General features: G+C 43.7%; 1 protein-coding gene across 1 annotated transcript; it reads left to right on the top strand.

Moving 5' to 3' along the window:
• Window positions 1-407: 407 nt before the first annotated feature.
• TGFBR1 (transforming growth factor beta receptor 1) lies at window positions 408-26,506 on the top strand. Its single transcript, XM_035135346.2, has 9 exons — window positions 408-669; window positions 10,481-10,732; window positions 11,051-11,296; window positions 14,528-14,758; window positions 15,782-15,949; window positions 18,960-19,116; window positions 20,873-20,997; window positions 21,083-21,213; window positions 22,096-26,506. The coding sequence occupies exons 1-9, from the start codon at window positions 546-548 to the stop codon at window positions 22,219-22,221; spliced, it is 1,560 nt and encodes a 519-aa protein (XP_034991237.2). The 5' UTR covers window positions 408-545; the 3' UTR covers window positions 22,222-26,506.
• Window positions 26,507-27,243: the final 737 nt, after the last annotated feature.

The following is a 27,243-nucleotide window of genomic DNA, read 5'->3' as shown; positions in this document are numbered from 1 at the left end:
AAGGGGTCGCAGCCTGCCCCGCCCGCCCCGCCCCCCGGGTACGAGTGCGCGCGCCGGCCAGCCAGCCAAGAGCATTTATTTGCGTTTATTTGCGCAGGCGGCTCTTGGGGCAAAGCTAAGAAACAGGGAGAGGGAGGGAAGGAAGGAAGGAAGGAGAGAAGCTTCGAAAGCGCTTCCAAGTTCCCAACCGCGGCGCCCTCACGGCTTGTTGTTCGGGATGCGTCTGCAGCAGCAGCAGCGGCAGGCTGAGGCGGGGCCGAAAGACGACACCGGCCAATCAGGAGCTCCGCTTTCCTCCCCCCCCCATGAGCGCCCGTCTCGTCTAGCGGCTGAGGCGGCGAAGGCGAGCGCGGCCGTGGGGGAGGGGAGCGCGTCTCTCGCCCCGCCCGCCTGCCTGCCTGCCTGTGTCTCGGGGGCGGGGCGTGCGAGCCAGGACTGGGGCGAGAGGCGTTTGTTTGTGCGCCCCCCCCTGCCCGTCTCTCGCTCGCTGGCTCCCTGCGAGGGGGCGCGAGAGGGGCTGAGGCGGCGGGGCCGGGACGGGGACAATGGCGGCGTCTCCTCCGAGCCCGCGGCGGCGGGGGCCCTGCGCTACTCTGGTCCGCTGGGCGACTTCGGCGGCGGCGGCCGGGCAGCTGCTGCTCCTGCTGCTCCTCCCTGAGGCGACAACGGGTGAGTTGCCTGCTCTGCACCTCGCAGCCGACCGGCCTCCGGCTCTCCCCGCGGCAACATGGCGCCACTCCCCGAGGCGTCCCAGTAGGGGAGAAGAAGAAGAAACCGCCCGGGGATGGAGGAGGAGGAGGGCATTCTCCGGAGGGGCCTGGCGAGCGCGGGGCAGCGGGGTTGGGGGGGGGGAGAGAAATAGAGGACGCGGGCGGAGTCGCCCAGGCCGGAGGCCCTCGCTCCCTCACAAAGGCTATTGCCCGCCCCAAGGAGCTCCCCCCTTCCATTCGCCTTCCGGGGGGAGAGCGAGCGCCGGCGCCCACCATAGTCTCGTCTGCGCGTGTTTCTTTGGGGAGGGGGGTGCGCGCGCCTTGTGTTTGTGTAGTACAGTATTGCACTCTAGGGCACGACCCAGAAGCCGAGGGAGCCGCGCGTTGTTGTTCTCCTCCCGCCCGCCAGCAAACTCCCCTTAGCTTTCAAAGCCCCCGTCCCCTCCCTCCTGCGCCATCCCCACCGGCTCCGGAGTGCAGATGCTGCTTGGCGCGGTGGGGGCGGGGGTGTCTCCGCGGGCTTTGTGGGGGCTTCGCTGTGACAAGGAAGGGGCGGGACGCAGATTGGCTTCCCCCTCGAGCAAGAGGGTCGCGGCGGCCCTGCGCCGCTCTTCTGCCGACCGAGGGGCTGGAGCTCCAGTCCGGCACCGATCCGGCCGTGTGTTTTCCTCGTTGTGTTCGAGGTGCAGCAGGAAGAGAGAGGTGATGGGATGATTCACGTTATCTCAGCACGTGGTTAAAACTTTGTAATCGAAACAGCGGAGGAAACCCGGCATTGTTCCCGCACCGTGACGGCGGGGTGCTGCGGGAAGCTTGCAGGGTACAACAACCGGTATCCTCGTGCTGCTCGCAGAGAAAGGAATGCCTTTGTTTTGAAGAAGTTTTTAAACCTTGAGATTTAACTGATGTCCGCATTCATCCCAACTCTGTGCTGGCGGCTGAGGCCAAAACTGCACCGATGCTAAGAACTGCATTGTTATCGTAAAAGGGATGGCAAAAATCATAGGAACTCAAAAGCCCGTTGTGCCTGTTGCTTTAATGTGTGTGTGGGTGGTTGTAGAAGTTGCATCTACAGCTATCCTCCTGATGTTACATTATTTTTGTATGCAGGCCACAAAGCACTTCTAACCTACTATGATCACAGCTGATCTGTATGCAAAGACTGTACATATTGAAGACCCAGCACTTCCGTGTAACATCATAGTGCAAAAACCTGAGTTTGGGGCATTGCATCCACCACTTGAGATTTCACTGCAAGCAGCAATGATACAAAATATATGATCTCGGGCATGACTTCCATGGGCAGACATGACCCAATTTTGCAGCACATATTTGTGTGGTCAGGAAATGCAGAGTAAAAAACAGATCTGACATCACAGATAATTTTAACTGAAGAGTAGCATAGAAACATACCAGTATATAAATAAATATATTTAAATGCATTGTGGCACCTGTGGTTAAAAAAAATAGATTTAAGTAGCAGACATTCTTGGATTCATATTTTATTGGTAGATTCCATACATCAGCCATAAAAATGTAGTTACATTTGTGCCCATAGATAATACTGTACAAATGGTTCATCCAGTACCTCACTGCATTGCTGTGGCCGCCTGTGGCACATTGGTGAAGGGTTGCATGGAGACACCCTAAAACTACCAGTTGTTGCTCCTTTGTGAGTGGCCTGCTTCCCTTGAGTGCAAGGGCAGCCACTTGCAAAGGAGTAGTGATTGGTACTCTATGGCAGTGGTTTACAACCAGTGTGCCATGGGGTGCCCTGAGTGATAGTCATGGGCAACATGGCCTATATCCTTTTCTTTCCTCTCTCCTCTGATGCCTTCTCATGTGTCTGCCTCCCAAAGGCTTGTGTGCTGTTTGTTGCAGCAGCCCTGGCTACAAGTTCCCCAGGTGAATGGTGCCTCTGGGGCTGGTCAGGGGGTGCTGGTTACGAGGAGCTGAGGTGACCTCGGACTAAGCAAGCAAACAAATGGGCGAGGAAGCCCAGCCAGCCTTTGCTGTTGGGAATGGACAGACAAGTCCCAGGCCCCTGTGGGGCAGTGTGAGGCACCTCTTTTGGGGCAAGTGGAGGGCAGCTCAGAGACCAGAGACAGCAGCAGTGGCTGCCCAAAGGACTCTCAAGGAGAGTGAGGGAAAACTCCACAAGGGAGGGTCTTCCAAAAAGGGTGAGGGGCTGCCGACTCTACAAGCAAGGGGTGACATAACTGGGGTCCAGAGCCCCACAGGGGTGCCGCAGAAAGAATGTAGTTGGTCAAGGGAGCTGTGGACTCAAGAAGGTTAAAAAACTCTGCTGTACAGGATTGAATCATCCTGTTTAACAGCTGATCAGCAGGGGGATTCAATCCTATGCTGTGCTGGTGCACCCTCCCTTTAATCTTAAAAAAACACACACATTTTAACTGTATATTAAAACAGGGGTGTAAACCCCTTTAAAAAGACATTGGCCCCACTGCAGGGCTGAATCTGGGGTGAGCTGGACAGGCTGAATTGGCCTGATTTGGGAGCAGCAGATCAAGGTCACAGGGCAGATGGGGAAGTCCATGCACAGTCCTAATGAGAAGAGAGAAGAAATAAGGCAAGATAGGTGACAGAGGACCAAAAGTGCAAGAAGGCAGGGAGACAGAAAGGCACCAATAAGTGACAGACAGACAGAAAGAAAGAAAGTGATGAAAATAATAGAAAATGAGAGAAGAGACCGATGAGCAAGATGTGAATCTTTTTTGGATATCATGGACGCTGTTTTAGTAAATTGTAAAATGTGCCTAGCAATAAAATTTTCCTGTGGCACAGCCTTGCAGGGAGTGGAGTGAGGATGATGTTGCGTCCCTGTTTCTTCTAACTCTGTGGGTGTCATTGTTAATGTTTGTTACTATGATATGTATTTTTGAGTTTTTATACTGTAAACTGCCTGAAGGGCGGTATAGAAATTTAGGGTTGGCATATTTCAAGAGGTAAAAATCTGGACACAAAAAGTTGAGCTTTTTTAGGGCAATTGCCTGATGCTCCCTCCGCTGTCACCCACACCAGAGCTGCACACGCACAACTTATCTTTCTAAAAAAACAAAATCCAGGACATTTGATTTAAAATATAAAATTCTCTCTGGATGAGCATGTAGGACCCCCAAAAGAGGACATGTCCGGGAATTCCTGTGTCACTTCTGTGTTTTACTCACCACAATAGACACTTCTGCATTTTGGTTCCCATCACACTTCCATTCTGAGAGAAGTCTAGAAAGCCATAGAAACAAAATAGAAAGTGAACAGTGTTGTTATTCCACAACTCCCTTACTGCAAGCATAGGTGGGACCTAGACCTGTGTTCTAGGGCTTTATTGGAAGTCTCTGATATATCTTCCAATTTATTGGAAAGCTGGTTTATAGAAGTCTCAAGCAGTTTTAATTCTTTAGCTCAAAAAGTCTTCCCTGGACTCAGAGACATTAAGACAACTACTACATTGTTGCAAATATCCCCTTCTTGGGCAAGGTGATTGAGAAGGTGATGGCTGTTGATGGTCTGCTGTAGGAGTGCCTGGATGAAGTGGATTATCTAGCCCTGTTTCAGTCTAGCTTCACCTTGACTGATGGTTTTGGGTTCTTTCTTGTTTGTTTGTTTGTTTGGAAGAGAGACAGGGAGAGTGCTACCCTGATTATTTTCATTGAATTTTCAGTGGCTTTTGGTGCCATTGACCATGGTATCTTGTTGGCACTGCTCAATAGATAGAGAGTTGGGGATGTGTGTTGTGGTGGTTATGCTGCTTTCTCCAGAACCACCACCAGAGTAGCACTGGTGAACTTCAGCTAGGCTCCTTGGTGCTTGTGCTGTGGAGTTCTGCAGAGTTCTGTTCAGTACAGTATCTATATGACTTTACTGGGACACGTGAACCAGGGATTTGGAGTGTTGATGATACCCAGTTTTCCATTCCATCTGAATCAGGAGAGGCAGTTAAGGTGCTGGAGCAGTGTCTGTAGGCAGTGACTGGCTAGATGTGGGGCAGCGGGCTGAATTGAATCCTGATAAGTTGGAAGTGGTGTAGAAAGGTAGGATTTGTAGGCATATCTTTTCCAGTACCAACCAGCTTGAACTTCAAGACCTGCTGCAGTTTTGCCAATGAACACAGCAGCCTGTTTGGCTTGGCAGTCATGTAAGCTAAGGTTTTCTCTGTGGTGGCACACCAATTGTGGAACTCTTTCCCCGCAGAATTGTGTGTGTTCCCTGTATTGCTGCTATTATTCCACTGACAGCTAAAAATGTTTGTTCAAGCCTTCAGGTGATTTTCACTGTATGTTCCAGTGAGCAGTTTTTATGTTTTCCCAAGTTTTACATAACAGTTTAAAAACTATTTCTGATGGTAAATTGGATTATAGTTACGCTGCTCTGGGCTCCATTAGGAGGAAGTTTAGAGTTAAAATGTAACAAGTGAGTAAATCTGATATGTTGCAACAGCAGGCCAGGTAACAGAGCTACAGAGAATGGAACCAGCCCCTTTGTCAGACCCAGTCTCCAAAGGTGTCCTCATGTCTGCTCTGGCAACACTGGTACTGGACCTAATCTACAGCCTCAGTGGTTCATTTACCTGCTCATCTTCCAATATGATACATGCTGTTAAAGGTCAGCAATGCCCTTCTGTATTCTTCATAGGACAAACCCTCCCGGCTCTATGGCTGGGATAGTTAATGGGTTTTGGTTTTGGTTTTGCTTGAGGGCTTTACTACCTGTCCAAGGGCTGCATGCCAATGTGCACACACACTAGGGAGTGTGGTTACACGGAGAGAGCCTGTACATGTACACACTTACAGCAGAGTAGCTTGCACGTAGCTGTGCACACACAGATAGCTTGGTAGAGGAACAGACTCAGCAGCAGATAGACATATATTCAGCAGCACTTCTGCTTTCCAGGGCACTGCTGTTGTAGGAGGGTTCCAAAATTTTATGCTCCATTAATAAATGAACTTCCCCTCTACCCCCCAATTACTTTAATTGTCTTGAAACTTAACCAATCAGTTTATTCTGCATTAATATATTATTATGGGACGTGGGTGGCGCTGTGGTCTAAACCACTGAGCCTAGGGCTTGCTGATCAGAAGGTCGGCGGTTTGAATCCCTGCAACGGGGTGAGCTCCCGTTGTTCGGTCCCAGCTTCTGCCCACCTTGCAGTTCGTAAGCACGTCAAAGTGCAAGTAGATAAATAGGTACCACTCCGGCCAGAAGGTAAACGGCGTTTCTGTGCGCTGCTCTGGTTTGCCAGAAGCAGCTTAATCATGCTGGCCACATGACCCGGAAAAACTGTCTGCAGACAAATGTCGGCTCCCTCGGCCAGTAAAGCGAGATGAGCGCCGCAACCCCAGAGTCTTCCGTGACTGGACCTAACTTTCAGGGGTACTTTTACCTTTAATATATTATTAATCTCCTCTTTCCTCTTTGCTTTGATTTCCTGTGAACATTGGCTTCATTTCATTGTGCCCCATTAAGACCGCCCAATTTTTTTCCTCTTCATTGATTGATTTCAGTTTCCTAAGTTAAATTGGTTTCACCACAACATTAATTTCATTGCTTTCCATCTATACCCCCTTTCTTCCACATTGATTCCCTCTCCATTTCAGATTGCTCACTGGTACCGTAAGTTTTTAAGAAATTGCTGCAGGCAGAGTCAGATGCTGCAGTGCTTCAGTTTGTCCCACTGCTGGCTATCAGGGCTGATCATGCAAGATATCTCTCTTGGACAGTGTAAACATCATAGCCAGCTACTCAAAGCACTACTCATGGTGCTAGGGGAAAATGCTGAAGACAAGCAAGCGAGTGAAGACTGGAAAAGAAATTGAGGACAAAAGCATTTGACTGTACCTGCAGGGCAGTCAACACTGAGAGCACCATGGCAGTTCAAAAGGGGGGAAGGTTTCAAAGAAAAAAAGACCCACTAAAAGGGGCCACTGCTCCTGACAGATCTAGGTGGCATGCTTTTCACATGCTTTGGGGCAGTATATGGGCCACAGCTAAGCCACCTCTGCTCTATGCAAAATAATAAATGACCATAAATGTGACCACAGAAATTATAATATTCAAAAGCCAGTGAGGAAATATTTCAACCTACTAAGAAAATCAGGAAATCTCAAAGAGACTGTAGCGTGGAACCATGAATTGCAATCAAGAGGCTCACTTGTGAACTGAACTGAGATGAAGGATCCTTAACACATAAGTGTTAATTGGCTTACCAATGTCAGAAAGCCTACTTTCAAAAACTGCATTGTAAATTACCACTGTTCAGTACATAATTATCAGTGTTTTTTAATGCATTTTATTTCCCTCTGACTTCGAAATCCCTGCCCTAGCCAAAATATATACCTGCAACTCAGGATCATTCAGAATGAACTCAGGCTTGCTAGAGAGGTTAAAAGCAACAAAAAGGGCTTTTATGGGTATGTCCATAGGGACCCAGGTGGCGCTGTGGTTAAACCACTGAGCCTAGGGCTTGCTGATCAGAAGCTCGGCGGTTCGAATCCCTGTGATGGGGTGAGCTCCCGTTGCTTGGTCCCAGCTCCTGCCAACCTAGCAGTTTGAAAGCACGTCAGAAATGCAAGTAGATAAATAGGAACCGCTACAGCGGGAAGGTAAACGGTGTTTCCATGTGCTGCTCTGGTTTGCCAGAAGCGGCTTTGTCATGCTGGCCACATGACCTGGAAGCTATACGCCGGCTCCCTCGGCCAATAATGCGAGATGAGCGCGCAACCCCAGAGTCGGTCACAACTGGACGTAATGGTCAGGGGTCCCTTTACCTTACCATAGCAAAAGGAAGAACAAGAAAACAGTGGGGTCACTTAGAGCAGTGTTTTTCAACCTTTTTTGTGCAAAGGCACACTTGTTTCATGAAAAAAAAATCACGAGGCACACCACCATTAGAAAATGTTTAAAAAAATTAACTCTGTGCCTATATTGACTATATATAAAGTAATTCTCCCACGGCACACCAGGCAACATCTAGTGTGCCGCGGAACAGTGGTTGAAAAACACTGACTTAGAGGAGAAGATGGTGAAATGTGAACAGGAGACAGAGAAAGGGCAGAACTCCTCAATACCTTCTTTGCCTCAGTCTTCTCCAAAAAAGAAAACAATGCCCGACCTGAAGAATATGGAGCAAATGATTCAGCAGGGGGAACACAGCCCAGAACAAGTAAGGAGGTAGTACAAGAATACTTGGCTAGTTTAGATGTATTCAAGTCTCCAGGGCTAGATGAACTACCTCCAATAGTATTAAAAGAACTGGCAGAGGTAATTTCAGAACCACTGGCAGTAATCTTTGAGAATTCCTGGAGAACAGGTGAAGTCCCAGCAGACTGGGGGAGGGTAAATGTTGTCCCTATTTTCAAAAAGGGAAAAAGAGAGGACCCAAACAATTACCGCCCAGTCAGCCTGACATCAATACCAGGAAAGATTCTAGAGCAAATCATTAAGCAAACTGTCTGTGAACACCTAGAAAGGAACGCTGTGATCACTAAAAGTCAGCATGGGTTTCTGAAAAATAGGTCATGCCAGACTACCGTAATCTGATCTCATTTTTTGACAGAATTACAAGCCTGGTAGATGAAGGGAACGCTGTGGATATAGCCTATCTTGATTTCAGCAAGGCCTTTGACAAGGTGCCCCATGATATTACGGTATTGTAAAGAAGCTGGTAAAATGCGGGCTAGACAATGCTACCATTCGGTGGATTTGTAACTGGCTGACTGACCGAACCCAAAGGGTGCTCATCAATGGCTCCCCTTCATCCTGGAGAGAAGTGACTAGTGGGGTACCACAGGGTTCTGTATTGGGCCCAGTCTTATTCAACATCTTTATCAATGACCTTAACAGATTAGACAACTGGGCCAAAGCAAACAAGATGAATTTTAACAAGGAGAAATGGGCAAAAAAAATTGAAAGGCACAAATACAGGATGGGTGACACCTGGCTTGAGAGCAGTACATGTGAAAAGGATCTAGGAGTCTTGGTAGACCACAAACTTGACATGAGTCAACAGTGTGATGTAGCAGCTAAAAAGCCAATGCAATTCTGGGCTGCATCAATAGGAGTACAGCATCTAGATCTAGGGAAGTAATAGTACCACTGTATTCTGCTCTGGCCAGACCTCACCTGGAGTACTGTGTCCAGTTCTGGGCACCACAGTTCAAGAAGGATACTGACAAGCTGGAACATGTCCAGAGGAGGGCAACCAAAATGGTCAAAGGCCTGGAAACGATGCCTTATGAGGAACGGCTTAGAGAGCTGGGTATGTTTAGTCTGGAGAAGAGAAGGTTAAGGGGTGATATGATAGCCATGTTCAAATGTATAAAAGCATGTCATATAGAGGAGGGAGAAAGGTTGTTTTCTGCTGCTCCAGAGAAGTGGACACGGAGCAATGGATTCAAACTACAAGAAAGAAGATTGCACCTAAACATTAGGAAGAACTTCCTGACAGTAAGAGCTATTTGGCAGTGGAATTTGCTGCCAAGGAGTGTGGTGGAGTCTCCTTCTTTGGAGGTATTTAAGCGGAGGCTTGACGGCCATATGTCAGGAATGCTTTGGTGGTGTTTCCTGCTTGGCAGGGGGTTGGACTGGATGGCCCTTGTGGTCTCTTCCAACTCTATGAATCTATGATTCTATGATCGCTCTACATGCAGATAATGAAGTGAACAATGGTCCATGAAAGCTTATTGTCAGGGGGTCTCTCTACAGAAAGCCCCCACCAATCATCCTCACCAGCTCCTCACCCAGCTTCAGCACAAGCAGCGAGTCAGGAGAAAGGAATGAGGAAGTTAGTGGAGTGGAGAGAAGGCTGTCTCATGTACCAGAGCCCCAGCACCGCTCGTAGAGAGAGATAGGGGAGGAGGAACACGGAGGGCTTTCGGACACAGGGCAGCCAGGAAGGCGGCCCTTCCCTCTGACGCCCGAATTGAGGCACGCGCCCACCCGTAGGGCCAGGGGGCGGCGCTTTGGGGTGCCCAGGTTTTTTGCTGGGCGAAAACTCGCAGGAAGCCATTGCGGGGTTCTGACATGGACTGAGCAGTCATGTTTGCTGATGTACTTGCACTGTAAATAGCATGCGCAATAAAACTCTGAAAGTCAAGACGGAGTGGAGCGTCTTTACTCAAGAGTAGCCACAGCCATCTCTGACTGCCATAATAAATGTGTTGTTCTTTAGAGTGCCACACAACCCTTTGTTCTTTTTGATGTGTTGTATTAGTACCATCACATGTTAGTTGTTCTGTCAAAAAATATACTATAAGTGCGCCCCAGGCCTGGCATGCACTCAATGAAGTTTTACAAAATATTCACTATGAACAGTTGACTGCCAGGCTATATCACACATTGTTTTTGAAATTTCCCACCAGTTTCAGAAATGATTGTATAAAGTGATACTGTTTGAGAAACTCAATTCATTTCACAGTTCTTTGGATTCTTGTGAACCTATTTCATGTTAAGGTTACAAAAAAACAACTATCTGAAAATATGTCTGGAATGCTATTCTTTTTCCCAGATGTTGGCTGCCAACTTACCCAAACTGATAGAAAGAATTCATGTAGAAACTTGTCTTAGTGTAACATATGCTAGCTGCTTTATCCCTGGATTTACTTGAAAGCTGTTTGGCACCAAATATGCATTAAGAAATTTATGCTGGTATGAATTAGCAACTAGGAGTGGAAGCATATTTTGGGGGCACTTGGATTTTGTAACTCCACCAGTGTTTAACATAACTAATATGAACATCTCTCTTTCCCCCCCAGCTCTACAGTGTTTTTGTCTTGTTTGTACAAAAGAGAACTTTACATGCACAACAGATGGACTTTGCTTTACGTCTGTAACACGGAACGGAGACAAAATCACACGCAATAGTATGTGTGTGGCACAAGTTGATCTGATTCCCAGAGATAGGCCATTTATTTGTGCCCCCTCAACAAGTGAAGGAGTTATTACTGTGCCACATTGCTGTGATAGAGACTTCTGCAATAAAATAGACCTACCGATTCCAACCCCAGGTAATTTTCCCCACTCCCAATTTTGAAAGCATAATATGAGAAACAATATAAAATAATTTAGTTAAAATCAAAACGGGTAGTGGAACAACCTAAGCATCCAGTGACTTATTCACATGGTAGCATCTCCTACTCCTGTACTGCACTTTTGATGTACCAAATAAGCTTACCTGAAAACGGGGGAGGGGGAATCTTGTTTAGATATATGTCCATAGAAAGATATTTCTGTTTTATTCAAGTGCACAAACATACACAGGCATTGAATATATAACTGATAGGTTATTTTTATTTGTTTTCTGTGTTTCCCCATTCCACTTCTAGGTCCCCTCCCAAGAAAGCTGCCTTCTAATTTAGGACCAGTAGAATTGGCTGCTGTCATTGCTGGACCTGTTTGTTTTGTTTGCATTTCACTTATGTTGATTTTGTATATCTGCCATAACCGTGCCGTCATACACCATCGTGTTCCAAGTGAAGAAGATCCTTCTATGGATCGTCCTCCATTTATATCTGAGGGAACAACTTTAAAAGATTTAATTTATGACATGACGACTTCAGGCTCAGGTTCAGGTAATAAGAGTCTCTTCCCTCTTCCTGCTGCCCCCTTCTCTCCCCCCCCCCAAAATACTAGTACATAAGCTTTTACAGGGGGTAGTATTGTTAATAGCGCAACACAAGCATAGTTACTTGCTAAATGTTACGGGAATAATGATTTTGCCACTGTATTTTACTGGGGTTGTAAGGATATAGCTAGGCAGAAATCATAATTAGTTTATCATATTGCCAGCAGCTTGCAAGAAATTCAGATTTTAATCAGATTTCAAACCAAAAGTAAAGCTTGTTTGAAGTTTCGTTTCAGTGCAGTGCTCAAATGCTTTCTTCTGTTGCAGACAAACCCTACCTAAAAAATATAGATCTTGAGATTAAGGTAAAATGTTGTTGAAATATACAACATTTATTACTTCTGATATCTGCACAATCTCACCAAAATGCTTGCAATACACACTGGGGGAAAACAGTATGGCAGGATCTGTGTATGTATTACCATCTTTTTCGATCTAGCAAGGAAGATTAGACCTCATTGATCAGGAGTCCCCAAACTAAGGGCCCAATTGCCTTCTAAATCCGGCCTGTGGACGGTCTGGGAATCAGCATGTTTTTTACATGAGTAGAATGTGTTCTTTTATTTAAAATGCATCTCTGGGTTATTTGTGGGGCATAGGAATTTGTTCATATTTTTTCCCCAAAATATAGTCCGCTCCGCCCCCCAAGGTCTGAAGGACAGTGGAGCAGCCCCCTGCTGAAAAAGTTTGCTGACCCCTGTCATTGATTAATGCTATGGATACCAGCCTAGTCCCATAGTCATTACAACAATTGGAGGCACATGGTATTAAAACCTATAGAAAGATTTCTTAATATCAATAGGAAATAGTTTGAGCTATAGGCAAAAAGAAAAGGTCTCAATGTCACAGGAAAATGTCTTATCTGTATTCTCACTACTGCTTCCTTTGCAGGAGAGCTAAAGTGGCAGATTATTTTCCAGTGCTCCAAGGAAGGTACAGGCAGGTTGGTTAATACAAGTGCCTGTGCATTTTGCCTCCTATTGCTAGTTCTATGAAGGCTAGAACTTGCATGTCCCATCCCCCATGTTAAATGAAATCTAGATAAAACGTGGCCAGGCAGTGAGTGACAGTGGCATTTTTCATTGCAGCAGCTATTTATTTTATTTCTGAAGTTCTGCTTCTACAGTCTCATGAAAATATTTCATCACCTTTAATGGTGGTGGTGGGAAGGTGAATCTATTCTGCAAGTTTTGAGATGGATGAAACAGTAACCAACTGCCCCTTGTCATTTTTGGGCCAGCCCTATTTGAAACAAGCTACCTTCATAAATGGTATTTTGACATTTCCTTTTTCCAAAATCCATAGTTAAGATTAACCAAAGTTTGCCTGGGTTTGGACATCACAACAAGCTGCACAACAAGCTACATGCACCCATGTAGAACATGGGTGAGGAACGTATCGCCTTCCTGCAATTTGTTGGACTAACATCTTGCAGCCTTGTTAGAGGAAAAGGGAGAGTGTGGGACCCATGTCTTGCTGTGACTCATAAACCGTGGGTGACTGTCATGTGGTTTTCCAGATGTTGCTGGACTACAGACAATGATCATTCTTAACCACTGGCCCTGCTTACTGAGGCTGATGGGGGTTAGAGTCAAACAATACCTGAAGGACAACAGATTAGCCAGCTCTGCTCTAAATCATGGTTTGGTGTTTTATACAAATGAGGTGAAACCGTGCACAGAGTAACCTTTTGGCATGTTGTGTAGTAGCTGTTTGCTCAATCATATTCTGCTGAAGAGAGAAGTTAGAGATACCAGTTACTGACTAGAAACACCACATCAATATTTAATTGAACAACAGCTGAGAAGGTGTATAGTTTCATGCTTTTAGTTTCCAAAGGATGCACTTTCTGTTTCAGCCACCAAAGACCGTCTTCTCTCACTTTCCACAGTCCATTACTTAAAATAGAGAGGTAGCCGTGTTGGTCTGGGTCGAAGTAAAATAAAAAAATTCCTTCAGTAGCACCTTAAAGACCAACTAAGTTTTTATTTTGGTATGAGCTTTCGTGTGCATGCACACGAAAGCTCATACCAAAATAAAAACTTAGTTGGTCTTTAAAGTGCTACTGAAGGAATTTTTCTATTAAAATAGAGAGTTCCTGTAATTGAAACCAGGAAAGAACTAGAGAGGATAGTTGCAAAGTAATTCTTGCTTCTCAGTTTTAAAAAGTAAAAAGGCTCTTCCAATAGGAAAGAAGGAGAAAAGGCTACTTCCATATGGTCCTTTTTGTTCCTACCATGAACTTTGCTGCTTCCATGCCCCACTGTTGCTACCATCTGAAGCCCAGATCGAAACCTGGTTCCTTATCCCAGCATTTTAGAGTGGGGAGCTCAACCCTACAAACACATTTTGTCATGTTTACTAAAAATACAACTTGAGTGAGTGATTGGAATCTGTTCCCAGGAACTATGCCCTGTAATTTGTATGATTGTATCCAGTTGAAACAAAATTTTAAAATCCTTCCAGTAGCACCTTAGAGATCCTGCAAGTTAAATGCAGGCAAGGCCCTCACTGCGCACTGACTCCAGAGGCCTCAAGATGCTCCCACAAGATTCAAAGAATTACAGGAAATTGGACAGTCCTGTGATCTTGCAAAAGCATCCCAGGGCCCCTGGAGCCGGCAGACTGAGCTCACATGAGAGTGGCTCCAATGGTTTGAGTACAGTGGTACCTCAGGTTAAGTACTGAATTGCTTCTGGAAGTCTATACTTAACCTGAAGCGTACTTCCTGAAGCGAACTTTCCCATTGAAAGTAATGGAAAGTGGATTAATCCGTTCCATACGGGTCTGCGTAGTACTTAACTTGAAAGTACTCAACCTGAAGCGTACTTAACCCGAGGTATGACTGTATATACGGAACCCTTGGAGCTCAACCCCTGCAGAAAATGCAACCGTATTGAATACCAAGCAACATCTTCCTGGTCTCCTTATTCAGGAACTAACTGAAACGTTGACACATCTGAAAGCCAATATAGCACTTTTTGGAGATCAAAGCTATAAAACTGATCCATATATCAGGAAAAGGTTGTGGTACTCTATTGTGTTATTTATAAGATTGAAGAAAAACGGGAAGAAATTAGTTATCTTGGATCTCAGCCATGAATAGTGATTTTTTTTTTATCCAGTCAAGTAGCTTTAAAAGTAACAAACTGTTTTCAAAATAAACTATTTTTTTTAGGTTTACCTTTACTTGTTCAAAGAACAATTGCAAGAACAATTGTACTTCAGGAAAGTATTGGAAAGGGTCGATTTGGAGAAGTCTGGCGTGGAAAATGGAGAGGAGAAGAAGTTGCAGTGAAAATTTTCTCCTCAAGAGAAGAACGTTCATGGTTTCGTGAAGCAGAAATCTACCAAACCGTTATGTTACGTCATGAAAATATTCTTGGGTTCATAGCTGCAGACAATAAAGGTTAAGTTTTTTTTTAATTGCTTCTGGTCCCTTTTTGCTTGTTGAAATCTCATAATGCTATCTGTTACACTTTGTGTCAATTTGAAGTAATTTCTACATTGGCTTCACATTAGTGTTTATGTTTCATGTATATGCCCCATATTGATTTCTATTCTGTGAATCATAAGAATTGTAAAGTTCAAAGATGATGAATAAATTGCTACCATTCTTCATCTCCTGGAAATATTCAGAAACTTGCAGTGAGGAAAAAATGTCTTCTCTCTTTTGAATGAAATGCTGCTCATATAATTGATTTAGAGTTGCAATGCACATTTATGAATCTGCATGGGCACTGTAAGCTGACAGGCACAAAACAGGTAAGCTGACAGGCACAAAACAGCCTTCGCCTTGGTATTCCCATGTTGTAGAATTTCCTCAAGGGAACCATGGTTGGTTCCTTCCGTGTTAGCTTTCAGATGGCTAGTTAAATGCCAAGTCATTACCCTGTTTTAAATGACATAATTGTTTTAATTTGTTTCATAGGATTACTAACCTGAATAAGAAGCTGCTAGTATCTATTTTATACTATTTTGTGTTAGTTAAATTTTTAGGTATTGATTGTACTTTCAAAAAACTGTTAAGATTGCACGTTTCCAGCAAAACTTTAGTTTTGAAAAAGGGCATATAATTCATTTTAATGAGTGAAGAAGAAATATATCACCAGATTTCAAATGTTCTGGTGATCTTGGTATTTTCAAAAACATAAAAATCATTATGCAGTTGTTTGCAGTTACCCAAACTGCTTAAATATTGAGTAGATGATCCCTGGGGTCCCTTTCACCTCTATGATTCTGTGACTTCATTGGGATTGAACAGATGAAAGATTACAGCTTTCACCATTTCTTATGCTTTAGCATTAGTAGATGCTTAAGAACTTAGTAGAAAGAGACCAAGGTTAAATGAAATGCTTACCATATACAAGATAATAATTTTCGTGTTTTGCTTTTGGAAGTACTTCATGTTATTTCTTCTGGGTTTTTTCAGATAATGGTACATGGACACAGCTGTGGCTGGTGTCAGATTATCATGAGCATGGCTCTCTTTTCGATTACCTAAACAGGTATACCGTTACTGTGGAAGGAATGATAAAACTAGCTTTGTCTACTGCCAGTGGACTTGCGCATCTTCACATGGAGATTGTTGGTACTCAAGGTAATTTACTAAATTAAGTATGTAGCATTATTAATATGAACCTAATAGGGGGGAAATCAAATGGTTATGGCTTGTGTTCTTAAGATTTCTTATATTTTCTTGTGTTTCTTAAGATTTCTTATATTTTAATGTGTGTTGGAAGCCGCCCAGAGTGGCGGGGGGACCCGGCCAGATGGGTGGGGTATAAATAATAAATTATTATTATTATTATTAATTAAACTTATATAATCTCCCTGTAATGCACGTTAGTCAACTCATAGCAGCCTTTATGAGCAATTTATAACAGCATTTACTTAAATTTGAGATGCCTCATAAACTCTCATGGCAGTTTAGTTTCAGACTAAATATGTCTTTATATATCCCTATTTCTCTTCTAGTCTTAATTCTATATAAAACATGCTTTGGTTAGTTTCCTGCTAATTTTGGGTTCACATTTTAAAAATATGTTTCTTTATTAGTTTGTATTTTAATAGCAATACAGTGATGCCTCGCTAGACGAATGCCTTGTTAGACAAATTTTTCACTATACGAATAGGTTTTGCGATCAGAGGTTGCCTCGCAAGACGACGAGGTTTTCCATGGCCGCCGCTTCGTCTTGCAAAGCGTGGCCATAAAAACCTCTGATCACAAAACCTACAGGGCATTCCTCTAGCGAAAGGGGAACCAGCTGTAGCGTGGGAAGAAGGCAAAGGAAGACGAGCTGTCAGCGCCTGTCAGCTGATCTTCCTTTGCCTTCTTCCCGCACTGCAGCTGGTTCCCCTTTGTGTTCTGCTGGTCTCTGCCGGTTGCCGCGAGCAGTGAGGGGCAACTGGCAGAGACCAGCAAAACACAGCGGAACACTAGCGTGGGAAGAAGGGGGGGAGAAGCGGAGGAACGATCCGTTCCTCCGCCTTTCCCCCACCCCGCCTGTCACACAGCCGGGATCGGACGCCCCCACCCCGCCTGTCACACAACCACCTCCTGCCTTCAAAGCCCCCGCACCGCCGCGCTTCCTTCCCCCGGAGCCAAAGTGCGGCGGTGTGGGGGCGTTTCTCTGCCTGCCTTCCCCAAGCCAAGAGGAAGGCAGGCGGCGAAACACCCCGCTTTCTCCCGCTCGCTTCGGCCGCGGCGGCGCTTCAGCGGCCGATCCCGGGCTGGCCCGAGGGCAAGCTCAGTGCGCGAGGCGAGCAGGAGAAAGCGCACGGCGGCGCTGAGGGGGCCTAACTGGGTTGGCCGGAGTGCGAGCGCCGCACGCTTTCTATTGCTCACCCCGTGTGCTGCACTCGACATCGGGCCGACCCGGGATCGGCTGCCTGAGCGCTGCCGCCACCGAGCTGCGCTCTCCCTTGGGCCGGCCCAGATCGGCCCCCTCAGCCGATCGTGTGTGTGTGTGTGTGTGTGTGTGCTTCCCGCTTCTCAGCTGAGAAGCGGGAAGCACACACACCCATGGTACAGCAGCACCAGAGCAGCGGGAAGTCTCCAAGCCGCTGCCAGTCCCCGAGCCAGAGCGCAGCGGGCGCTGCTTGCCCGGGTTGTTGCCGCCTGCCTGCCTGCCTTCCCCGAGCCAAGCACCCGCTGCACTTCGGCTCAGGGACTGGCGGCACCACCGCCGCCAGTCCCCAGAGCCCATAGGAACGCATTCCTATGGGAAACCGCGACTCGCTAGATGAATTTTTCGTAGGACGAATTGAGTCCTGGAACAAATTAAATTCGTCTAGCAAGGTACCACTGTAGTAGAAAACACATCCACGTATTCTGTCAGTGTAGTATTTCCCTCCACCCCAAGCAGAGGAATTGGTCATTTAATAAATTCCTCTCTATCGTCTTATATGGGCAAATGTGAAACACTGAGATGTAACTTAGCACATTAAAAAGTGTATGTTGATTTAATTGAAAGTAGGATTGTCACGCCAAGAGCAGTGGAATAATGGGGGCTCTTATTGGGTTGTTGTTACTTTTATTTTGATTATGTATTTTGTGGTTTTACATTTTGATTTTATTCTGTGAGCTGCCCTAAGAACTGCAGGTATAGGGTGGTAAATAAATAAAATAAAATAACAAAGTATGCAATACAAACTACTTTTCCCAGTGCTCAGTAGTTCATCTGTCCTCCTCTCATATGTTGCAACTTAAATCCTGCTTGCCCAACAAGACACAGAGGCAAAGATGGACTAAAAGAATGCCAATACTGTGTACTCTATGCATCTGGAAGCTCTTAAAACATTTTATTAATGAGGTGAATTTCAATATGGGATTCTGTATTATTTTATAAAAATCTATTTTAGTTGTATTTTTAATTTTATTTTAATTGCTTTTATTATTCCATCAAATTAAAATATTTTATTTTGTGAGATGCCCAGAGCACTTATGTTATGGAGCAGCTATATAACTTCAGTTAAAGTCAGGCCATAAGTCCAGCTTGCTCATTATTGCCTATGCCAACATTTGTGGGCCAGTGGGCATGTTGGAATTTTGAGGAAGTGCAATGGGCTGGTGTGAGAACATGGTATAACACAAAATAGCTGCCACATCCAAAGGGGCCACAAAATGAGATTAGCACACTCCTCTTCTTAGTCACCCCGTTGGAGAAAGGGTCCTATATGAGCCACTGCTACACTCGCAGACAAAAGGGTTTTTTGCACCTTGCCTTTGTTCAGAACAGATCCAGGGAAATGTTGATTTATGGTCTGAATGACTAGTACCCAATTTATTTAAGGTACTCAATAGGACAAGTAATGATTACAGCCGCATCAGGGGTGGTATTACTCTCATTGCATTTTTCCTAGGTACTCAGAGCTTCACGTTGTATCAGTAACCTTGTTCGTATTTGTCAAGTGGTTAACAAAATTTATGTCCACCCACCTTTCCCTCTACAAACTCTTCTACTTTGGTACCATGTATGAAGGTTGCTTTATTTGACTTGAACAATTGCCAAAGATCAGCTTTGAATTTCAATTTAAATGCATAATTAAGAAATTTCTAGGCAGATGCACTAGTTGATTAATAATTTTCTGTGTGTTTTTTTATGCAGGAAAACCAGCTATAGCTCATAGAGACCTGAAATCAAAGAACATATTAGTAAAGAAAAATGGTACCTGTTGTATTGCAGATTTAGGCCTGGCAGTAAGACATGATTCAGCTACAGACACAATAGATATTGCACCAAACCACAGGGTGGGAACAAAAAGGTAAAATTAACACTCTTTTAAAAACAGAATTTATAATATTAAAGAGACTGATAAACTTAAATGTGGGACTCACCCAGGGTTTCTTGGAGAGCAGGCATTCTAATAATGGAGACCAGCATAGAGCAGTATTGTGCTGTTTGGGTATTAAAGAATCAGTTTCCCACACAACTGTGAAGCTCCATAGAGAGTTGCTGTTTGTTACCATAACTTACTTGACAGTGTAACTGGTGGTGTTATTGCTGCTGGTGGCAGTCCTGCCCCTTCTCCTCCCTCCCCGCCTCCCTGCCTCCTTATTGGTGAATGATCTAGAATTTCTGGGTAGTGTCTTCTCTTAAATAGGTGATCGGAAGGTGCTTGGTTCCTTTCTCCCATAATCAACTTGTTGATACAATAAAACAACATTACTGTGAAGGAGAAACGTGCCCAATTTCTCAGAACAGATATTTTTCAGTCACCCATACCTGCCTTCTTTTGCAGAGTAATTAGTGCTTTGGAAATCATTGTAAATTATAATATAGATGTGTATTTTTAAACATAGTTGCTACTTAAGGGCAGCTAAGTGGCTAGGCTGCTTTAACCTGACATGAACCTTGTTCTTGCAACAGCTGGTAAAGAGATAAACATCTATATCAGGCATCCCCAAACTTCGGCCTTCCAGATGTTTTGGACTACAAGATTATAAACCAAGCAATGTGAAACCTGTAACAAGTAACCATTGCACTGATCCCACAGTAATAGTCCATTGCACTGGTTTGTTTGTTTTTTAATCCCTGCACTGGAAGGACAGATCGTGAAGCTGAGGCTCCAATACTTTGGCCATCTCATGAGAAGAGAAGACTCCCTAGAAAAGACCTTGATGTTGGGAAAGATTGAGGGCACAAGGAGAAGGGGGCAACAGAGTACGAGATGAGGGGGTGGCATGCAATGGCTCTCTTTCTTGGGATGAGAGAAGGCTTGTGCAAACACTACTGAGAAGCAGGGAGATGAGGAGAGGTGTTAAGTGTCCCCCTCAGTAAAACTGGGAGGGGAAAATTTTCATTTACCACTTTGGCGAGGGCCTCCACACAACGTCCTTCAGCAGATACAGCACTTTCTCCTTTTCTGCCTATGGTGGGGTGTTCAGAATGTCCTGCTTTCTTCTCTGCACACAATCTGCACCATGGCATTTTGAATCCTTTCAGGTTAAGTTGCAGAAAAACAAGTGTCTGTGCTCTTTTTGGGCAAGTCCAGTTTAGAAGGCAAGGAAATGGTCATGGAGCAGGAAGAGTCACATGTGCATAGCCCACATATTCAGTCACATAACAGGGTGTCCCTGTCCTGAAATGGTTGGAACTTCTGCATACCTCTCAGTTATGCAGAAGGTCCTACTATAGTTACTTTTTTTAACATCTCGGTTGAAATGTAGACCCAGGTCAATAGTAAGTATCTTGAGAATGTCATTACAGTGGTACCTCGGGTTACGAACATGATCCGTTCCCGGTCGCGGTTCGTAACCCGAAAAGGCCGCAAACCGAGTGCCATTTTTGCGCATGCGTGGGGTGCGCGCGCGATGAAAACACTTCCGGGGTTGCGGAGTTCGTAACCCGAAGTGTTCGCAACCCGAGCGGTTCGTAACCCGAGGTACGACTGTATTGTGTAATGCCTAACTGGCAGAGTGGCTCAACTGTTTCTAGTGCCTAATTAAAGCGAAATAGAGATAACTATGTTTAGAGACCACTGCTTGATAAATAAAACATGCTGGTTTTCATTTTGATAGGTACATGGCTCCTGAAGTACTTGATGATTCCATAAACATGAAGCATTTTGAGTCTTTCAAAAGAGCAGATATTTATGCAATGGGATTAGTTTTCTGGGAAATAGCTCGACGATGTTCAATTGGTGGTAGGTACAAATAGAAACGAAACAGAATTGACTTAAGGTTCTGTCATGTCAGCAGTTAACTTACAACTTGGTTTACACGTTTTAGGAATTCATGAAGATTACCAATTGCCATATTATGACCTGGTCCCTTCTGATCCTTCAGTTGAAGAAATGAGGAAAGTTGTTTGTGAACAGAAACTTCGACCCAATATTCCAAACCGATGGCAGAGCTGTGAGGTGAGGTTTTTCAAGCTGTATCAAAATGAGAATATTTTAAAATGTATAGAGCAGCATAATCTTAAAAAAAAAAATACTGAGTTTCATACTCAAAAATGAAATTGAGGACTTTTGTGCCTTGAAGGCTATCCATTCACCTTATGCCTCTAACTATGGGACATAACTAATCAGACAAATATGAAATATATTAGCAAGAATAGTAGTGTGGGGTGCAGAAAATTTCCCAGTGAAATGTTTTTCTATAGGAAATTTTCTATTTTTAGAAATGCATGATTTTATAAAATTTATTAGTAAGAGAATTGATAATACATATTGCACAGCTAGAAGGAAATTGAATTGGATTGAAAATATTTAACTTTTCATGTAGTTATCCTTAGGATCCGTACATACCTACACACAAAAACTGGGACGTGGATGGTGCTGTGGTTTAAACCACAGAGCCTAGGTAGGGCTTGCCGATCAGAAGGTTGGCGGTTTGAATCCCCACGACGGGGAGAGCTCCCATTGCTTGGTCCCTGCTCCTGCCAACCTAGCCATTTGAAAGCACGTCAAAGTGCAAGTAGATAAATAGGTACCGGTCTGGTGGGAAGGTAAACGGCATTTCCGTGCTCTGCCCTGGTTCGCCAGAAACGGCTTAGTCATGCTGGCCACATGACCCGGAAGCTGTACACCGGCTCCCTCAGCCAGTAAAGCAGCAACCCCAGAGTTGTCCGCAACTGGACCTAATGGTCAGGGGTCCTTTACACATACAAGCATGTTAATATATGAACAGTTTTTCAGTGTTATAACAATTTTATGTCAGTGGAAAATACATAGCACTGAGATACAGAAATATGAGAAGTTATGGTATGAAAACTAAACTTCTGTTTCACTTCTTTACAGGCCTTGCGAGTAATGGCCAAAATTATGCGGGAATGTTGGTATGCTAATGGTGCAGCGAGGCTAACAGCTTTACGCATAAAGAAAACACTGTCACAGCTCAGTCAGCAAGAAGGCATAAAAATGTAATCTTGGAGGTGTTACTGAAGGAAACTTTTAAAGAAACATATCTGCGCCTAATTTGTGCGTTAAGAAGGCTAATTGTTCTACCTCACTGGGGGAACAGAAGGATCTTGCTGCCTTTTATACAAAATAGGAAGATCAGTTATTAGCCCAGGATTTCTACAGATTCAGTAAAACTTTGTACAGCTCCCTACCTTGCACTACGGACACCTCTTTCCCAGGACACTGTTTAGCTTCAGTAAAACAAAAATTGGTTTTCCAAGGATTAACGCTGGTCCCTGTTTTGTTGAGAACATGAAGATGATTCTGGTGCACACTGTTGCATTGAAGGATATCTTGAAAGTTTTTAAAGCTATTTGCTTTGTCCATGATGGCACACTGTATATTCTGAACCACTCTTGGCTTGTTCTTATCAGATTGTGTAGTTTTTTGGCTACTAGGACACTTACTATTGGACGTATTTATCAGGATTCGCAGACATTACCTCATTCACTCTGGAAGAACATATACAACATATGCAGTTATATTTTGTATTTCTGTTATTTTTCTTCAGAACATTACATGCCTTCAAAATAGATTGTACTGTACCAGGAAGTGCCACTTTTCAATTTTTGTAATGCACTTCTATAGGTATATGCAAAGCCTTTGGTGCTTGTAGAATGACAAAATATATCTTAAAGGGAATTTTATACTACATTTGGGATTCTTTTTACCAAAACCTCTTAATTCTGAAGAGTAGGAATTTTAAGTACAGTATATAAATTAATTCTGTGCTGTTATTAAAGTTGTGGTGTCAAAACTGTTTAGTCATGAATTATGGTGTCAAAAGTGGCACTTAACTTTTAATGACCCATAAAGAGTACTTCAAGATTCTTTAAAAAATTGATATGAGGGCTTAATCCGAGAAAATAAATTTTAGCACTCTAATGCTATCTGGGGCAGGGGATTTTATTTCTGCACAGACCCTTATCCACTCAAAGAACAGTACTCTTTACTAAAGTGTCACCTGTTTCCCTGCTTCTCGAAGGGTTATCCATGTGTAAAAACATTGCATTTGGGTAGCCTTGTTGTATGCAGTCCTTGTGTGCAAAACAGTGGACTTTTCCTAGCATCTGTAGCTGTTCTGTGATCTTGCTGGTCAGGTCAGGATGTGCTTTCTTAACAGATAGTTGGCACTATTGGCTCTCACCTCACCAATTGTATATATCTGGAGATGTGCAAGGACTGAATCTAGGTCCCCACGCTCCTAAAATGTGGTGCCATTGGACTTCTCCATGCAGGCCAACTCCTGTTTGGTGGCAAGAGCTTCACATGTGGAAGTATTTGCACAGCTTGTGGTTTGCCTTGAAAGTCACTGCTTTGAAACCTCCCATCTGTTAAAATTTGCTGCTGGATGTAAAATACCGTGTTACATCTAGAATACTGAAAAACTGCTGGCGTTTTAAGGTGTATTTTGGGTTTCATTTATGTAAATCTTACATCTGGTGCACAAATCAAATTACTATTAATGTATCTTCAAGGTAAACGGCGTTTCCATGCGCTGCTCTGGTTTGCCATAAGTGGCTGTCATGCTGGCCACATGACCCGGAAGCTGTACGCCGGCTCCCTCGGCCAGTAAAGCGAGATGAGCGCTGCAACCCCAGAGTCGTCCACGACTGGACCTAATGGTCAGGGGTCCCTTTACCTTTTATCTTCATAAAAGATAAAAGAACCATAAAAAACCAGTCTTTTTAAGAAAATACTTTTGATTTCCATATAAGTTAAAATAAGCCAGCCAGCAAAAACTACCTGTTTAAGTTTGTCTTTCTTCAACTCAGACATGAATTAAAAGGTTCACCCACCTGCAATTTTTTACAGGGATGTAGAATGAAAATAATATTGGTTAGCTGTACTGGCAGCCCCCCTTTACGCAGGGGTTACTGTCCGAGGCATTGTGCGCATTGGTGAAATTGCGTATCATTGAAACCCATTGAAAAAGCCTGCAGCCAACTCATTCCTCCCCCACCCACCCCATTCCGCCCTTTTAGTGACATTTCAGTGATGTATTTATTACGTTTCCAGGTCACTTTCAGGTTCAGCATGGTACATGTCTCCACAGTCGCACAAATACTGAATGTGCGTAACTGGGGCGCTGCCTGCATACCAGTTATCAATCAGTTTAATTTCCCATGATTCACTCATGCCAAAATGATTTTTCTATTTTAGTCTAGAGAAAATTATGAGGTTAATTTTTTAGCAGTTCTTAAAATAGACGTTGCAGCAGGAAAATTGTATATCATGAAAATTGTACTTTGTTATTTGTGGCTTCAGCTGTGATGATATAATTTTAGTCATGTTTTCCATTGATAATTTGTCAATGTCTTGCAAATGAGTGCCTGTATATATGTCACATGTAGATTAGGGATGGGCATATCCTCTGAGGCTTCCCTCAGATTGGTTCTGGATTTCCCCAGTTCTGCCCCTAACAGAAAAACTTGTACAGAGCCAGTCTGAGTGGCCCAGCATGGTTCACCTGTTCCCTTCCTTTGACTCTCTTATCCTATTGCCTCCCCGCTGCCACTGCCGCCACCATCCCTCCCAACTTGCAAAGCACTTTCTTTTCTTTACCTTCAGGTATGGAGTGGGAATGGCACTTTTCTATCCTCCTGATTCACTTGCCTGTTTTAGGACTAAAAGCAGTGTCCCTTGGTAATTAATGTCCTAATGGGCTATAAGTTGCCAGTTCTTAACAGCCACTGTTTTCGGTTCTTATGCCCTGCAAAGCACATTAGAGTGCATCTGTTAAGAGATGTACAAAAACATCACCTTCATTTCCCATTTTAAGGTAAAGCAAAGTGATAGGTGGGGAATGTGCTTTGGGGGCTGAAGGAACAGTGGGGAAGGAAGCTGGGAGCCATTTGCTAACCTGGATAATGATCTTAGAAATCGGGGTGGAAGTCTTAAAAGCTTGCTTCTTTTTGGAGATAATTTTTTTAAGAATTCAAAAAATTGTTTCCAATTTAAACTCCGATTAGCAATCACAACATCTCTGATATGCATCTTTTAAACATCTAGGCAAATATTCATATATTTTTTAAGTTTTTGTTTTGCTCTTGAGAGTCCATGGGGACCAAAATATTTTGGCACTCAAAACATTTGAATGTTATACCTTTAAAAATCTGGTGAAATTTTGATGAAAGCTGTTATGTAATGTGTACTGCACAGTACAAATTTATTTAATAAGGGTTTTTATAAAGTTTTTTTTAATAAAAAAAATAGTATTACAGTTCAGTTCTTGGACATATGATCCAATTGCTTACAAGACACATCAAAGGAACAGTTGCAAGTCTTGTTACTCAGATGTCTTGAGTGCTGTAACTTTAGGTACTCTTAATCCTTAAGAGTTGGAGCTTTATCATAACGTTTTTATTCGCCTTTTCAGATTTTTGTAGCCTTTCACACCTTCATGTCTTGTAAACCTAAAAATACCTGTATATATGAGAGTGGCATAGTTTTGCAGATAAATACCTAGTAAGAGGCTATTCTAGCAAAATAACCATCTGTCAGCTGAGTGCCATGGATCCACTTTTTAGTTAGCTTCTTGTTCATACTGTGCCATTAAAATGGTTTGAATGGTATTTTTTAACATAAAAACTTGCTTTAAACTTAAATTACCTCTTAAAAAGACCAAGGTACATTTACCTCATTCTGTATATAAGGTTTACTATTTTTTCAGAACATTCTCAAGGTTGGCAATTACATGTCTCTTTAAAATATGAGTATTATATGCATAAACCTAAAACCTTGCTGGTTCTGATACAAAGCTCTGTGCGTGCTCTTGAAGATCTGCTAATGTGAGTTTTCCTGTTTGCTTCAGAGATGGATTTACACTCAAGCGTCTGATGCTGGTTTTGTAGGAGCTACATGTGCACACTGGAGCATCTGCATGTTTAAACCAGCCCTGGATCAAGCTGATTGTATATTTTGTCTTGTGCCCAGATTGCGCATTTTTTTCTTTTGTATTTTTTTGCAAATATGTTCTCTGTTTTGTTGAAATAGCACCAACTCTTTCAGAGTTATATGGGTAATGACACATACATTTTTACATTTTGGATGATAAATTTTGAGCATCTGTACAAATGTGTTACTTTCAAGCCTTACAGAATTGTTCATTGCCCCATTCATGCTTGATAATGTATGTGCAGTAGAGTCTACGACAGATTGTAAATAGTCTAAGAATGATTATTGTTAAGTGCTAACACTACAGTAGAAAATAATAAAAGCAATTATAGATTTTCTTCTTAGTAGATAACATACTTGTGCTTTCTTTTTGGGAAATGAAGTTGCTTGCTGTTTCTGTACATTGATTTGTTTTGATGCCTGTTCTCCCCGCCCCCCCCCCTTTTAAGGCATAGTAAAAGGACGCAAACCACAGAGCCTAGGGCCTGCCGATCGGAAGGTCGGCAGTTCGAATCCTTACGACGGGGTGAGCTCCCGTTGCTCGGTCCCTGCTCCTGCCAACCTAGCCGTTCGAAAGCATGTCAAAGTGCAAGTAGATAAATAGGTACTGCTCCGGCGGGAAGGTAAACGGCATTTCCGTGTGCTGCTCTGGTTCGCCTGAAGCGGCTTAGTCATGCTGGCCACATGACCTGGAAGCTGCAACCCCAGAGTAGTCTGCGAGTGGACCTAATGGTCAGGGGTCCCTTTACTTTTATCTAACCAAGAAGGAGTAACAAGCTGGGTTTGGGAAGTGGTGAAAGCCACTGATTGTAACTGTTCACGATAATGTCCCAGTGTTAAGTTGTTAAGCATACTGTTTGCAATATTGCAATGTAAATGAACTGTATTCCACAGATATAAGTCATTTGGCGATCAATCAGCTTTCCCGGAGACCACATGACCCCCTCCCAGGCCCTAGAAGGGCAGCTGCTAGACATCCATTTAGCCTTCTCTCGCTCATAATGAAGAAATTCTGCAAACAGATGCACTGTATGTTGTCCCAAATTGTTATCTCAAGTCATCATAAAGTCAGCTAGCAAGTATTTCCCA

This window comes from Zootoca vivipara, chromosome 13 (assembly GCF_963506605.1).
Source record: "Zootoca vivipara chromosome 13, rZooViv1.1, whole genome shotgun sequence".
Lineage (NCBI taxonomy): Eukaryota > Metazoa > Chordata > Lepidosauria > Squamata > Lacertidae > Zootoca > Zootoca vivipara.
Note: the sequence above shows the minus strand (reverse complement) of the source record. Positions and strands in the feature narration are given on the sequence as shown.